Source organism: Hippoglossus hippoglossus, chromosome 19 (genome assembly GCF_009819705.1).
Source record: "Hippoglossus hippoglossus isolate fHipHip1 chromosome 19, fHipHip1.pri, whole genome shotgun sequence".
Lineage (NCBI taxonomy): Eukaryota > Metazoa > Chordata > Actinopteri > Pleuronectiformes > Pleuronectidae > Hippoglossus > Hippoglossus hippoglossus.
In genome coordinates, this window is record NC_047169.1 from 6,037,450 (window position 1) to 6,054,111 (window position 16,662).

Sequence of the window (16,662 nt, forward strand, 5' to 3'; positions counted from 1 at the left end):
ATCTCATCACGTATCCCTGCATTTTTCAGCGAGACAAATAAAAACCTCTGAAAAGTGACGGAGATGAAAGATGAAAACTGCGGAAAATGAGCGAGAAAGTGAACCTCCATCTATTCAGTCACGCTTTATGTTTAACGTTTTAAAACGATCGAGAGTTTGTCCTAAAACAATTAAATCAGAGCAGCAAATGTGTTTTAATTAGTCTGTTGAGTGTTTATGTGACATTTTTATTTTCTGATGTTGCTTCCACCTCTGATAAAAAACTAAAATATGGCGACTGAAGTCAAACGAGAACCTGGGTGTTGTCCAACTGAGCTTAAATCACCTGTGAGGCATCATAATGGCGAAAACAATATCCACGTTCCAGCTTGTTTTTATATGGGCAAGTCACCATTAAACCAACCGACTGAGATACGACCACTTCCTCCTCAGTTCACTTGATGCCAACAGCTCTCTGCAGTATTAATATTATTATTATATACGTATCAGCCGACTCTCTGTTGACACTTTAGACACTGTTCAGTGGAGACAGAGTTAGAACGACAGTGAAGTATGAAACATAAACAGAAGCATTCTTTGATTACAGCGACACGGGTCAGATTCAGAGGGAAATACAGGCGAGCAGTTCGTCTGACAAACATGATCACCAGTGTTTATGAAGTGTCTTCGTTAATAAAACATTTCACATTCTAAAACTACGACCTTTATCATTTTATCTTTTATGCCGTAGTGTAGCACACGCTGACCTCGATGTTTAAGTTGAGGTGTTACAGCTGAAATTATAGTTTACAAACATCTGTAAATAACCTAATTTGTATTTATAGAATTATTAAAAGTATTAAAATCTATAATAACCATCCTTCAGTTTCAATCTACATACTGTGCCTTGTTTTTCCAGACTCATGAGGTCACTGTGACCATCAACCTTTGACCAATGAAATCGAATTAGTTCGTCTTTGAGTCAAAAGTTGAAGAAATTCTCTAAAAGCCGACTCAAGATATTATGTTTAAGACGCCAAAAATATGTATCGAGAGGTCACTGCGACCTTGACCTACTCAAATCTAACCAGTTCATCTGTGAGTGTAAAATAAATTCACTTGAGGTATTCCTCAGATGTTGCATTCACAAGACATAGTGACCTTTGACCTCTGACCACCAAATTCTACTCGGCTCATCCATTGGTCTGAATGAACAATTGCGCAAATTGAAAAGAATTCCCTGTTTCCCGAGGCTACAGCCGCCGTGATCTTTGACAACCAAAGTTTGATCAGTTCATCCTCAACTGAACATTTCCAGCATATTTGAAGAAATTCTCTCAAAGTGTTCTAGAGATATCATCTTCAAAGGAATCGGACGGAAGAACGGATAAATAATGAAAAACAGAACTATTAAAGTAGGAAGAAAATTAATTTTAGCAAATATAAATCTTCATCCAAACCAAAGGCTGAGCGAGCTTGTTACTCTTCTCTCACACATAAGTGAAAACATAATGTCCCATTGAATCTGCTTAATCAAGTGGAAAAATTAATTTGGTTCAAGCCCAGTTGACATCAAAGTGGTTTTCAGAACAAAGCCGACAGCTGCCGGCCCTCTTTGCATTTCCTTGCTGGACACTCAGCTGAAGAGGCGGCAGCTTCCCGAGCCGGTAATTACGGGTCAGATTCATGTATTTATGCTACATTTACTGCACTAACTGCACACAGGCACTAAATTAATGTGAGTGAGGACAGTGATACAGTGTGATGTGACGGTGCACACTTTGCAGCCACTGAACCTAAACACAACATCTTTATCTGTACACATCACAGAGGATTTATTACTAACTAGAACTACAGCACAATATTTACAAGATTCCTTTTGTCAACAGCAAAGGCCCTGTTCATTTCAAAAAGTCTGCTGCCCTCCGGTGGATGTGCATATTATAATAATAATATTAATAATAACTTTATTTGTATAGCACTTTTGTTACAAAGTGATTCAGGAGATCCATGGCAAAAAATGAATGAACTAAAATAAAAGGTATTCAATTCAGTAACATTTTAAGCACCAAATCATAACATAATAAGGTTATGCCAAAAAATATTACGCAATCTCATCTTTTCTCATCTGCAGCGCAAGATAATCCTTTGTCCAGTAGGTGGCACCAAAGGCCGACTTTTCATGTGTCACCTCTCTCACCAACTCAGATCATAAACTATCAACCTAATAATCCTTATGTCTAATAAATGTTTCATATCAAACCATGTTTCATATCTACAAAGTCACTCTTATCTCCTTTGAAGAAGTTGGACCTTTGCACTTTGATGCTGCTCCATAATTAACAGTAGGAACTGCTGCTGTATAACGAGCTCCAGGGTTTATTTTTGGCTAAATCCCTCTTCGTTGTGTCAAAGCACTATGGGAAGGGGAGGTGTCGCTGCTATTTTTACATCAATTGTGTTAAATCTTTGAGAACAACAACAATTGCTGTGACCCGCAACTCTCACTCTCGCTTAATCCGGTTTTGGTTTGTTTTTGTTTTTTTTCTGGGGGTGTTGGTCAATTTCCATACAAATGAAACCAGACGGTGTTTATTGGTGTTGTTGTCGTCAATTCCGTAATGTGACTGCAACATGACGCAGCCATGTAGTCCGACTGTCACATGAGGGTGATGAAACAGGGCGAGGGCCAAAGAACAACAAAAGTTTTGGGAATTAGTCACTGTGACAGGAAATTCAAGTGTGTGTGTGCTTGTTTACGTTTCTCCTACTGTACGTGGGCCCTAACGGATAAGAACAGATATAATTCATCTCCAACGGCGTCATCCAAAACAACAAGGCCCCTATAGGCCGTGTAATATCAGAAGTTTGTGTTTATCCGTACTGTATTATCGTCAGGGGGTCAATAATCTCCCACTGTTTGTTTGTGTACCAGGTCCCTGACCGCAGCCCGACAACCTCGGAGCTGGACCTCTGTGGGGACGCTCTCCCAGCTTCTGGAGCCGTTTCCCACAATGTCACCGGGATGTGAGAGGCCTGCAGCAAAAACACACTCACATGCAGTTTTCACACCTTTCTGTAACCCCACAAAAGCAAACGGACGGAATTTTGCTTGGACAAAAGCGAGAGCGGCGGCCACGTGTGCTTGTGTGCAGCCGCTTCGAGTGAACCTCTATAAAAACTAACAGATTCTCGTTTGAAGGAGCCGAGAGGTCACGCTATCGAGATGCTATCGTTGTGACAAACAGGACTCCTTACAGAGGCACGCGAGATATTTACTGTCCTACCCTTTTATTCTGTGTAAGCACACATCTGACTAAACACACACCCACACACAAACATTTGTAAAGCTTCTTAGTGAGGACACTCATTGGTATAATGCATTCCGTAGCTCCTTACCCTAACCCTAACCCTCCAAACTAAATGCCTATCCCTAACCCTGACACTTAACCTAACCTAAACTTAATTCTAACCCTAAAACCAAGTCTTAACCCCCAAACAGTCCATTAAAGGGGGGGTCACAAAGTGAGGACCGGCCAAAATGTCCTCCGTAGGTTGTAGACTCAAACTGGTCCTCACAAAGATAGCTGTACAAGAGCGCACACACACACACACACACACACTCTCTAATCTCTGCCTAAGCCCCAACACCCAGCTGAGTAAGAAAGTGGCCTGTTCGGCACATTCCTTTATAGTGGCACAACACACAGCGAGAGAACATAAGAGTAATAGACACGAGGTCAAATTGGTGTGACATACATGTAGAGTAAGCGTGCGTGTGTGTGTGTGTGTGTGTGTGTGTGTGTGTGTGTGTGTGTGTGTGTGTGTGTGTGTGTGTGTGTGTGCGAACTGAAACAGCTAATTTCAGTTCCTTCAGTGAAAACACTGTTTCTTTTATACTTTGATATTACAGTTTATATTTTATTTACAGGCTGCATGAATGAACCGATTCCAAGTTTCTCCTCGGTAATAAAAGGCCGGGAGAGATCTGAGGGACGAGATGGAAGATTTGATTTGAGATTTATTAGATTCAGGTGTTTGACCGACGAGGAACAAATCCCAGATGGAAGCGGTTTAACATAACAGAAACTTTATAAACCTGCTGCCCATGTGACAACCACAGACTGGAGGATAATTATAACCACCACTTCCTTCAACTGGTGCACGGTGTTACTTTTAACGATTCAAATTCCAAACCTAGGAACGTGTCAGTCACAAATATGTTTGATATGATCGGCATGTTTTATATGTTGAGTGAGTCAGCAACTAAACCAACAAACCTCGAGCTCAAAGTAAGACGTGAACTTCTCTCTGTGGCACATTCTGGATGCATTTTAAAGTTGGTTGACTGATTTATAATTGGGATGATTTGTAATCACTACATTATTATTATCTTTTTGTTTGTTTGCATGCCTTAATGAGGACACACACAAAGAAACAACAGCAGGGGAATGTTCCATCTCAAAGTGTTTTTGCACCATTTTGCTCCAAGTTTTTGTTTGCCTGACGATGTGCAACCGCCTGTGAGGTACGTTCCCTGCTGTATTAAAATTGCAGCGCACACAATGGATTTTATAGTTCCCCGACAAAAGTGGCAGCTGCTGCTTGGCAAGGCAAAGGCACAGACTGTAACATAAAGCTAATTTCTAAGTATTAAATACATATTCAAACCCATGTCATCTACCTCAAGAGATGTCTTCAGCTGCCATAGCTCCAACGCTTGTGTATCACATTGTTTATGCTTGAATATAAGCTTTAGCTGTGTGGTGTGCGGGTTGAACGCAGCCCACGTTTCCTGCAGTAGACCGACAGGCCACAGCGCTGCTCCAACCCCAGTTCACCTTGTAGAAATGTGCATTCAGCTCTCAGCCAGTTGTCACAACCTACACCTGGCTGCATCAGGAGCTAATCATTGTTTACCTCTGTCATCCGATCTGTTTTTTCTCAGTGCATTAAAAGCTGAAACCCAGCAAGCGGCTGACTACAAGACTTTCAGTCAAACACATCGAAAACATTGGCACCTCCAGCCACAGGACTGCGATTGTAATTCCATGCATACAGTGTGTTTCTTATGCCCATGTGGTTCCGTCTGAAGGCTCCTAACAAACCATCCACTCTATTTCGCCGGAGCAATCAACTAGAAAGAATCAATTCCACCTCAGCTCATGACAACGTCTGGCAGGGAACGGATGACACCACCACCGGATATTTGCTGGACCTTTTATTGTAAACGCTTCCTCTGAAAACAAACGTTAATTGGTACCCAAGACGTGGATGTGTTTGCAGGAGTTATTACCTCAGCTCGGAAATAACCGGCCTTTGCCTTTTTTACAGGGATGGATATTTAACTGACAAAGAGTTAGAGGGAAGGTAACATTCAACAGAGCAAACAAGAATGAGTTTAACAAGTTAACAGGCTGCAACGATCTATATTTAAATCTTGTTGTTTGGGAAAGTTCATATTTGCTGACCAGATTAAACCTAAAGCGAGACGTTATCAGTTAGCACTGTAATATAACCCTGCAAGTCATACAGACATAAGCCACAGATATATGGGTAGTTATAAAATGTGATCCAGGAAATAGTCAGTTTATTAAAATCATCAAAGACTCCGGAGACTTAAGGCAGATTTGCTTAAATTGATATTGTGGTTTTTAATCAGCTGAAAACACCCGAGACACATGTACATGGACAACAACGTTGTGATATTAACCCACGAAGACAATAATCTGAATAAGACACGTAAACAGCTTTTTCTAAGGTCATATTCGGAATAAGCTATAATCAAATTAAGACATCTGGAGTTTTCCAACCTTGTGTAGACATGTACATCTTAATCGCATTATAACGTCCTATAGGAGTTGTAAACATCATAATCTGAGTGATCTCTCATTCAGAATAAAATCAATAGTCAGATTATTGATGTCCATGTAAACGCAGTCACTGGTTTAACTTTTACAATAATTGTAAGTATTCTCTATCGGTACATGTGGACGTTATTATCATGGACACTAAAGCAACCACAGAGGACACCGAATAAGAAAAAGAAGTGTGTGTGTGCGTGTGCGTGTGTGCGTGTGTGTGTGTGTGTGTGTGTGTTTGTCTGTAAGAGCCAAAGAGTCGTCCTGTGACAGGGACTGATAGCGTCTCTCCTAATCCACCCAGGCAGGAAATGATGTACGCGGTCAGGACTGTTGTTTTTGTGAAGCAAACCGATCACAAAACAAAGCAAGAGTCGTGATAGGATGACATCCAGTGGAGCGGATAGATACAAATTTCATATATATATATCATATATAACAAGTCATCTGAAAGTCCTATATCAATAACAAGAAAATATAAAGGGTAGGTTATTAATGAGAGTTTGGGGAAGAATTCAGCCGCAGAGAAGGAGACGTGATAATGAACATGTCACAAAACTTTGCAATTGTAAGTTGGGAAATGAACTTTAGTTTAATTAAAGACGTTCTCATTCCTTCATTTCTTTACAAACTTTCCCATTTTTTTCCCGTTTCCCCAGCTCAGTTATTCCTGGAGTTTCTAAGTAAGAACTACTCCAACTGAGGGAAACAGGAAAAAGCACAGAGCATCCCCCAGAGAGAAGAATGTCTTCATGTCCCTAAAGACTCATTTCTGTCAGACAGGAGGAAGATATGTTTACATGCATCCTCCTCTCAGCCCCACACCCACCAAACCACAAACTGCCTGTGCAAACGTATTGAAACGTGCACATACACGCCTCTGCACGCCTGTTTGCATGTGTGTGTGTTTGGTCACTTACCACTTAGCCTGACACCACTTTGAGTTAAATGAAAGGCCTCAGCAGGGCTCTAATTGGAAGACTCAACAAAGGCAAGTAATAAAATGCTTCTGTTACCGAGTCTGTTGGATTCCATGCGCCAGGTGTGTGTGTGTGTGTGTGTGTGTGTGTGTGTGTGTGTGTGTGTGTGTGTGTGTGTGTGTGTGTGTGTGTGTGTGTGTGTGTGTGTGTGTGTGTTCGTGTGTGTGTGTGTGTGTGTGTGTGTCTGTGTGTGTGCGTGTGTGTGTTTTCATGGTTAAACCTACTCAAAGTTATGAAACACTTCCCTCCTCTGTGGTAAACGTCCCTCCTGTGGTGCATTGATCAATGCACATAAGGATTTAACAGATTTATCTTGCATTTCAACAGATACTCCCAGATCAGGATTTGGGTGACTTGAGCTGTTGTCAGACATGAACTCTGGAAAAATGTGGGTCCAGACCTTTTCGGACAGTTAGTCTTTCACATAAGAGGAACGCAGCAGGAGATTTTCCAGAACAGACGATTTATATGAACATTTGCTCTTGAATCTCCTCGTCTTCATCGGCATCTCTTATGCATCTCGAGATATTCTTCCAGTTTTCTCTTGTATTCTCACATGGGCTCACTCAGACTTTTACATTTTACGAGGGGACTGGCAGAACAGGTTCCAGAAAAATGTCACGAGCAACTGATTCGATCATTTGCGTTCTTTATTCAGAGACAAGGAGTAAAACTTATCTCCAGATGATGCACAGATGAGGTTTTCTCTGGATAACTAGAAAACTCTCGTGAGAGACTGTAACACTCCATCGTGTTCGTTTTCTGTTACATGTGAACATGATTTCATGGCTCTGGTCTAAATCTTTCTTTGCGTTTCTTCTCTCTATTCGTTCTGAATAGTCGACGCCTGACCCCCACACTCCCCCGTACCCCATCATCTCACTTCTCTCCCATGGTAGATTTTCTTCTTTTTCCACAGTTAAATCTCATTTCCTCCCTCTTTCTCTACCGGCACGTCACCCCTCCCTCACTCTCTCCCTGCCACTGTTGCCCTGCTCCGGTCCCTCCTTCATATGATCCTGTGTTCTTTGGCTCGCTTCATTAGTTGTAGCAATAAACACGCATGGGCCACAGGATACCTCCAGAAAACTCCTCCACGCCATTACTGCAGAGTCAGGTTCACATACTGCATACAGGAGGCCTCTGTGTACCATAAGGTATTATTGTGTATGTTTGCATTCCTCCCTGCATGCGTGTGTGTGTGTGTGTGTGTGTGTGTGTGTGTGTGTGTGTGTGTGTGTGTGTGTGTGTGTGTGTGTGTGTGTGTGTGTGTGTGTGCGTGCATATCATTTCACTGCACCCACCCAGGCCATGAAGAACAGCCATCTCACAATATATATTTTAAAAAAGAACAAATTCAAACACACAAGAAAGTAAAAAAGAACTGTTTTCATGTTTACATTTCTAATGTTTTCGCACAACATACATGCATCAGTACAATGTCAACCCATCTGCATTCATGTGACCACGTTTCAGCATGAAAACCACCTGTACTTTTTTCTGGTTTGACTTAAATTATGTTCTATTCTTGTGTTGTCTTTATACCTGCTGTATATAATCTTATAAAACGTTTAAAAAATAGAAGCATTCACTTTCGACAGCCATCTTCAGATATGAAAATGTGCAGAAAATTGAGTTTCAGATATGAAGAACGCCACAGGGGACAGTCCAGGTCTGACAAGTTCGCAAAAGGAACATTTCCAGATCATTCAGGCAAGAGGTGGCACCTAGTTTTTGATATTCTTTCAGTCTCACGACCATCACATGTTAGTCCACATCCATATTTTCTGCACATATTACTCTGGGGAGGCAGGCAGGAGATGTTCCAGAAAAATGTCCGCAGCAACTGACTCTGACATTTGCGTTGTTACATGCAACCTCTCTGAACATGTCAGGAGAATGTCTGGACTTCAGTGACCTGAGAGCAGCTTAGGTGACTGTTTGTTTGTGGCTGCTCGACTCCCAGTTGTTTGTAACCTGACGTGTTCCCTTTTTTTCCCACAGTTTTTCTATATGATGACAACTTGACAATTTGACGTTTTCACGGCACCTCGTGTGTTCTCAGAGTTTCTTCGCTGACCCGTCGCAGGAGCAGCTCAGATGGTGTTTTGACAAGAGAAGTGCTGGCAACTCCCCCGTTTTCAATAGGCTCATTATTAAAGCAGCTCCGCCTGGACTTAACTCAGCCCGTATATTCTACGACCACAAAGGACTCATAAAAACATTTTGGACGAAGTCAGAAACCACAGTGCCGCATGCACACGAGCACGAGTGTGTGTGTTTGTATTGTGTGAGAGTACAAGCCCCCCTTCCCTCTACATATATATATATGAGAAACCTTAGACAGTACTTGGCTCTATCGTGGCTCCCATGAAAAAACACACAAATACATAACCACATATATCATGGACACACAACTGTGCACATGTTGGAAAACTGTCATAAAATGTAATGCATGAAATTAATGCACCCTTCCTCTTTTAATACTGGTGGGGAACTGACTGGAAATAAAAGAATGAAAGTACTTCTGAGATGTGATTTTGGTGAAATTACTTCTTTTAAAAAAGCAAATAAACTCTCTCTTTTGCTTGGAAACGGGATAATAACACAGCAAAGTACTCGATCTCTCTCTCTCTCTGTCTCTTTTCATCCATCCTCTGTGTCTCTCTAACTCGCTCACTCATTCGCTCTCTCTCTCTCTCTCTCTCTCTCCAATTTCCATGGCTATAACTTTAATGGAGATGCCAACTCTGCTTAGACCATTTTCAAATGTGCGCAGGCAACACACACACACACGCACACACACACACACACACACACACACACACACACACACACACACACACACACACACACACACACACACACACACACACACACACACACACACACACACACACAGAAGGCTCAGTCATGCAGTCTGTCAGTAATAAGGAGAGCAGAACCAACAGAGAATAAATCATTTTTCCGCAGCAGGGGCCTAACCTGAACAAAAGAGCCTGTGTGTATGCGCTCTGGGACATGTGTGTGTGTGTGTCTGTGTGTGTGTGTGTGTGTGTGTATGTGTGTATGTGTGTGTGTGCTTTGGTCTATTAACATATTCCTTGAACAAATTATTCGTCTGTCATGCATAACAGGCATAACATTCTAATGCAAAGAGGTGAGCAACATCCAAGAACCATTTTTCTCTGCTGAACCGAGAATCAGTCAGGTCATAAAATACTCCTGCTTCCAATAAGTATTACTTTGTTTTGCTGTAGTGAGGGTTTAAAAAGAGAAAGCACCCCTCTGCCTTATCATGTGTAAAGATTTCTAAAGCACTTTAAGAACTAGTGCATTATAGCTGGAGGCAAAATGTAAGTGATGTGAGGCCATGAACGCCCAGACTGCAACATATTTCTGAAACTCAACTGTGATAATTCTTGGCTTGGGATGATTTATGGAAAACATGCTTGATGAAAACTTCAGACTCACTTGAAGTCTTTTTGAGATGCACTAGTACAGTTCTCCTTCAGCAGGAGCGTGCGAACTGTAGCCTGAGTGTGAAAGATAAACCCTCCAAGACCTGAGACCTGAGAACGTCACTGCATTTCAATCCTGATTTGATATTTTCCCCAAATCTCTACAGCACATCTGACCTCTTGAATTCTGAAATATTTTGTCTTGTGTATTCCTTCTCTTACCTGCTGTCGTTTGACCCGGACAAAGCGCAGCATGTCCCTGCGGACTCGGAGTTCCTCTCCCACGCCACACCTTAAGATCGGCCAAATCTCCTTCTTGCTGGGTCGACATATCCTGCGGTGAACGACCACCTCCCACACCTCCTCTGAGATGCGTCCTGACGGCAGCGTCCTGACAATCGCTCTGGTTCCAGTACACACCGACTTGGTCACCTTATGGAGAGAAGGGGAAGAATTTCAGCATGTTTCATTGTTTTGAAGCATGGAGACGACTATCAAGAAAACTAGAATGGCATCAAGTAGAGTAATAACTCCGCTAATGCTCAATAGTCCCCTTCAATTCGATTAAGCTGCACCAATGTGCACATACTCGTAGATATTGTGTGTTATTCCCTGGGAAATGTTGCAATGTTCAAGAAATTGAAGGAAAAAAACTCTCTTTGTCCAAAACAACAGCGAAATATTCTAAGATCTTCCTTGGCCCATTACCCATCATTCCACCAAGTTTCAAGAAAATTGGTCCTTGGTCAAGATTAGGATCAAGATCAACTGTTAGACCTAGTTACCTTCTGGTTATTCTTGAAGAACCGCCTCACCAGGACGGTGGAACGCTCTTTACGGTTCCTCACAAAGTCCGAGTTATCTAAGGAAGCCTCTCCGTCCTCCTCCCCGCTGCTGATGCTTCCCCTGCTGCAGTGCCTGGTCCCTCCTGTGGGCGACCTCTCGACGCGCCCCAACGTGGACGTCACGGCTTCCAGAGATGCCCGTCGCAGGAACATCTTCTCTAGGGAGCATTTGTTGACCCTGGGCCTCCTGTTGAGCCGCTCCAAACTTGAGTAGCCATCTTTGAGATGGTGCCGGCGGATGTGTCCGTTTTGGCGATGCTGTTGGTTGTGGTGGGAAAGCGAGAAGCTACAGGGGGATGACGACAACGAGGCTGGTTCACTGGAGGGGCTGCCCTGTGATGAGAGGTAAAGTGATGTCTAGAAGCAGAAAACATGGCAAATTAAGAGTCATAGTGTTGTTTCTTTACAGTTAAATTGTTTTTTACTGAGGCCCTGAGAGCCCGAAGCACAGCGACTTGAGAAAATACATGTAAATAGACCAAAAACATGCAAATGGAGAAAACAAACCAAAGACCCACAACTCAACAAGTACTCATAATACAACCAAATACTCACAACACTACCAACTATGCATTTGCGAGTATTTGGTTGAGTTGCATGTGGTTGTGAGGATTTGTTTGTATTATGAGAATTTGGTTGAGTTGTGGAATTTTTGGTTGGTTGTGTTGTATTTGGTTGTGTTGTGAGTATTTGGTTGTGTTGTGAGTATTTGCAGTGTATTTTCTATTTGCTGCTTATGTATTGTTAAATTGATGAGGAAGTTTTCTCCATTTGCATCTACTTGCTCATTTGGAGCTTTAAAACCACCATGTATATCACAACATAGCCTCACAGCAGCTAGATGTACAGAGCAGTTAACCAGGGTTATTACCTTGGAGAAAGCCAGCATAGACAAAGGCAGGCTGCTGCGGCGGACGTGTCTCAGGTTGGGCCTGGAGGGCCTGGAGCTGAGATGAGGACTGTTAGCTGGGCTGGAGTTGGGGCTCGGACTGGATCTGGGGCTGCGGCAACAAGAGGAGTTTGTGCTGGCGTGAAGGTTCGACACAGTGCAGGAACAGTGAGTGCTGCCAGTTCTGTTTCCACCTGCATCCACACCTTCTCCAGGGGCGTCCAGCTGACCCGGAGACCCCTCCAAACTTTTCCCAGGAATCGAAGTAGCTGTGTTAGTCATTCCTTTAATTCTCTTGCCAGCAGTCAGCTCTGGACAAAGTTTCTCGTCGGTGCTCAAGAGTTTTGAGTTGTAATCCAAACACGCGTATTCCTCGTCCAAGATCGCCCCTTTCCCACTGTCACACGACAGCTTACTGTATATGGGGATGGAAGGGCTGCTCCTCTGTTTTGACTGAAGCAATTGGTCACAGTAGCGCCGTACTTCCTGGCTGTCATTGGCGTCTCTGCTGGTTCTGCTCCCAGTGGATGTAGGAATCAGCACGACAGCTCCCACCTGTGTCGGATTCTCTTCAGTGGCCATTGTGTCTCTGGAGTCTCCCTTGTTTGGTTTTGTCCCTTGTTTTTTCTGCAGCTTTAAAAAAAAAAAAAAAACCTTTTAATGGCGAGTACAGCTCAAGAGGAGAAATCAAAGCTAACAGCATTTAGAAAAACATTCTGATTTCACTTAGTCTGCAGGCATCGCTCTTTAAGTTCCTTTTACCGGAGAAGTGACTCCTTCCATCTCAATTAGTGGCTCCGTAGAGCAGCAAAGGGGAAATGAAATTTGCAGAGGAAATGAAATTTGCAGCCTTCAAAGACGATGCATCGTGTAAGGCGATAGCAGTGTCGTGTTTACCAACTCAGCTGGACCAGATGAGTGATGTCAGCTAAATATCCTCCTTTCCCTGGAAAGAGTATAGAGCCAGGAACAGATTTCTAAGGATATTTCTGGGTCGGGACATTTTCCCGGGGGCTTGCCTTTCACGTGTGAAGAACGCAGCTGCAGGATTGTCCGAGTCAGACGGGTTCACGACAACAGGAAAATGTCTGGAACATTCTGGCAAAGGGTCAAGTCAGGACAAGTTTTGTGTTTTTGTTTACAGCACATCAAGACCTTTGTCACCCTTATGTTCAAAAGCTCTCAAATCGAGTGACGCATTCAGGAAAATGTCCAGAACATGCAGGAAGGAGGATATATTTATAAATTCCCGGCCGAGTCTCATGCTGTCCCTTGACAATTTCGTTCGCCAAAATCTTTCCAAGTTGACATCTTCATTGGCGTCTTCTGCATATATTCTTTTTTTTTTTCGTATGTTTTGTGTCTGTCACGTGTTAGAAATGGCAGGAAAAGGAGCAGGTGACTCGGACATTTGCGTTCTCACATGCAGCCTCTCCGGTAAATCTCGAGTACAGCACATGTCTGAAATCAGTTTCATTTTCACAATCTAGATCAGTTTCAGTTTCAGTTTTCCATTATTCCGTCATGTTACTTACTGTGATGATCAGGTGAATCCACTTTGAGTCATGCTAGACAACGGTGCCGCAATCCAGTGACCTCTTGAGTTACTGAGACTGCACGTCCATACAGAGTGTGCTTTGTGTGTCCGTGATGTGGAAACAGAAGCTTGTGCAGCTGGACAAACCACCAGATAGAAAACCCACGGAGGTGACCCTGGGGGACCCAAGTATTTCCTTGATAGCACGGTCACAGCCACAGCTTACGCTGCAGGGCCACATGTGTGCCTGTGTGATCGGCCCTGACATGTATCTGTGGCATAGTCATCCAACCGCAGGCCCTGGGAATGACACATAGACAGAACACAGACACATAAGTAATTTTGACTCTTGACGTATTGTTTTCCTGAGAAATGTCCAACCACAGTTCTTAATCACGATAAAATAAATGAACACTTTGCACTGTGCTGTCTTCTTTCATCGCGTCCACTTTCTTATCTATAACTTACTCACTAAACTAGCTCGCATTGCCTCAGCCATTGTGACCGAAACAACTGAAACAACAAATTCTGTATTTGAGGGGAGAGGGGAGGGAACAACATTTCATTTCACAGCATTTTACACCCATCACAAACGTCAACTTCCCGGGGTAATAAGAATAAAACTATATAAAGTACATTTGTCACCATTTCCTGCGATGATGTGTATGTCGTGAAGCATGTTGCGTAGTCGGTGTTGCTACATAATGAGAGCATTCATCTCTCTGAGGAACGTCTTTGAATTCTTTGGTATTGCTGTTTTCTTGAAATAATATCTTCACGGAAAACCTTTGAGGACGGAAGGAAATAGTATGAATGAGTAATTTTAAAATACCAACATCAGCAATGTCAAATAAAAACTGGATCCTTTATGGAGATATCTCACAGTTATTTTCAGGATTATGAAAAACTGTGTTGGATTGACAGTCTTAGAATAGGGGCAGTCTGGAATTACGAATTTCTGCCACGTCTCTACTGTTTTTCTATCACTAAATGTCCCCCAGAATACATGATAAATTCCAGAGAGACTCATTAACGTGTTATCAGTGGTAAATGTGTCATGCTTTGAGTTGTGCAAGACAATGAAACATATATACAAACTTGATAAATACATACGCAGACACTTTCCTCCTCCACAAACACTCATTCACGTTATCAAGGAATTCAAGTGCAATGATCTCAAACCACTTTATAAATTTTGATATTGTCCAGGACAGAAATCCAAGGCTCTTGCTCTTTAATAAAGCATGTACTGGTTAAAAGAAGCCAGTTATGCAAACTCAGTAAAATGCCAGATGGAAAAGAGCAAAAGTAATGATGCCTATGAAAATGAACTGCCCAGTTTTCAGTAACTGGCATCACACACACAGCTCGACAATAAATAGGAAATTATGTCTCTCATCCAAAAACAAAACAGAGTGCGCATATCTCTCCGATACACTGGTAGGCAAAGACATGAGAGCAGGGCAGAGAGTAAGTTCTGCAGCCTGCGAGCATGAAATACATCCGTAACAGACCCACTCACCCACAGCATGCACGCATACTAATGGTGTGGTTCTGGTATTCTAATGGTGGCCAGTCATCAGAAAGACGTAGTGCCCAAAACCTTGAAAAATTCAAATGACCACAGACATTAATTCACTGCCAAAATTCATGGGCCACAGTCTGCATGTGGGAACAACCCAGAGAGGAAGGAACGACTCTCTGTGTGTGTGTGTGTGTGTGTGTGTGTGTGTGTGTGTGTGTGTGTGTGTGTGTGTGTGTGTGTGTGTGTGTGTGTGTGTGTGTGTGTGTGTGTGTGTGTGTGTGTGTGTGTGTAGGTCCCTTTTGGGGTTATTGGATAGATTTGCCTTCACTCATGAGTCTTACTGTCGTAAAAGTAACCTTCCCCTGACCTTGACCACTGACCAAAAATTGTATTTTTGCCTAATTGGACAGGTTGTCCCCAAATGACTTGTCTTATTCTAAATTGATTCCCCAAATGTAGCATGTGAGTCAGATTCTCATTAAATAAATAATTTTACATAAAAAGATAAAGAAAATCCCTTAATATTAATGAATAATACAGTGAAAAAAGAAACTAGTTGAACCAACTTAAAAAGTACGAAAACACACAAATGAATTAAATTTGTTCAAATTAAAATCCACAAGTTAATACAATTGATAACTTTAATTTGAAAAAAGCTGGTAAACAATTGTCATCAACAAAAACATCAACTCCTGGGAGGAGCTCCACTGCTTTTTAAGAGCAAACTCCACAAGACCTTTGACCTAATGATGTGCTGAAGACGTTTTCTCACAACACTCAAGACAAAATATGGTGAGAAACCTTGTCATGTTTATTTTCAATGTTTGTGGGTAAATAAATACATAAATAACTCCACTAGAGCTGAGCTGATCAAAAATCCAGCCCCATTTTCAGAAGCCTGTGTCGAATCGTCTTTTTGTTTTTTTTGAGCAACCCACGCAGATCCATAACAGGAAGAACCTCAGCTGCATGTGTCACAGTCGACTAACAGGTCGAACCACATAAATCAAATGCTGGTATGGAATATGAGCAAAGCTGTGTCAGTATCTCTCACCAGCTCCTGTGTTACTGTGTGAAATTAAACTCTGATTCCCAAGGAAACGGATACACAAATACTATCACCTAATTATACACCATGCTTCCTGGGAACCTGCATGAACTCGCCTATATTCCCGGCTACTTGAAATTACAAATCAACTTTCGTATGTGTAATTTGGTCTGGGAATACCGTGCCATTAATCTTGGGTGTAGTTACTATGAAGGTGAGATTATCCATAGCACAGGGAAGTCATAACAACTGCTTTTTAGCAATACGAAACAAAAGTGCAGTAAAACTAAATGTGCAGCAGACAACATCTGACAATAAACATGTGAAACACACGCATCAGACCATCTGTGTGTGTTTGTGTGTTGCTTCAGTGGCTGGACAGGTATTAGCCGTTGCACTGAGGTTGTTGTTACTTTAGGACACAAAGAAACACAACACGTGTTGGGGCATGAACCTGTCCGGTGGGTGATACTGACATAATATTTGGGTTGCTCGAAGCAAGACCGTGCACACTGCAACTTTAAGTCCTGAAGCCAT

The 16,662-nt window shown here is 42.4% G+C and overlaps 1 protein-coding gene across 10 annotated transcripts in view; it reads right to left on the minus strand.

Annotated features, from left to right (window-relative positions):
• The window catches only part of plce1 (phospholipase C, epsilon 1), a 76,857-nt gene that overhangs the window by 53,227 nt on the left and 6,968 nt on the right, over nt 1-16,662 (minus strand). For all 10 annotated transcript variants that reach the window (XM_034569717.1, XM_034569718.1, XM_034569722.1 and 7 more), the window contains exons 2-5: nt 13,551-13,852; nt 11,998-12,648; nt 11,067-11,483; nt 10,504-10,713 (exon numbers count right to left, since the gene is read on the minus strand). In XM_034569717.1, coding sequence (XP_034425608.1) covers nt 10,504-10,713; nt 11,067-11,483; nt 11,998-12,597 — 1,227 coding nt within the window. In that variant the 5' untranslated portion in view covers nt 12,598-12,648; nt 13,551-13,852. The remainder of the gene's footprint in view (nt 1-10,503; nt 10,714-11,066; nt 11,484-11,997; nt 12,649-13,550; nt 13,853-16,662) is intronic.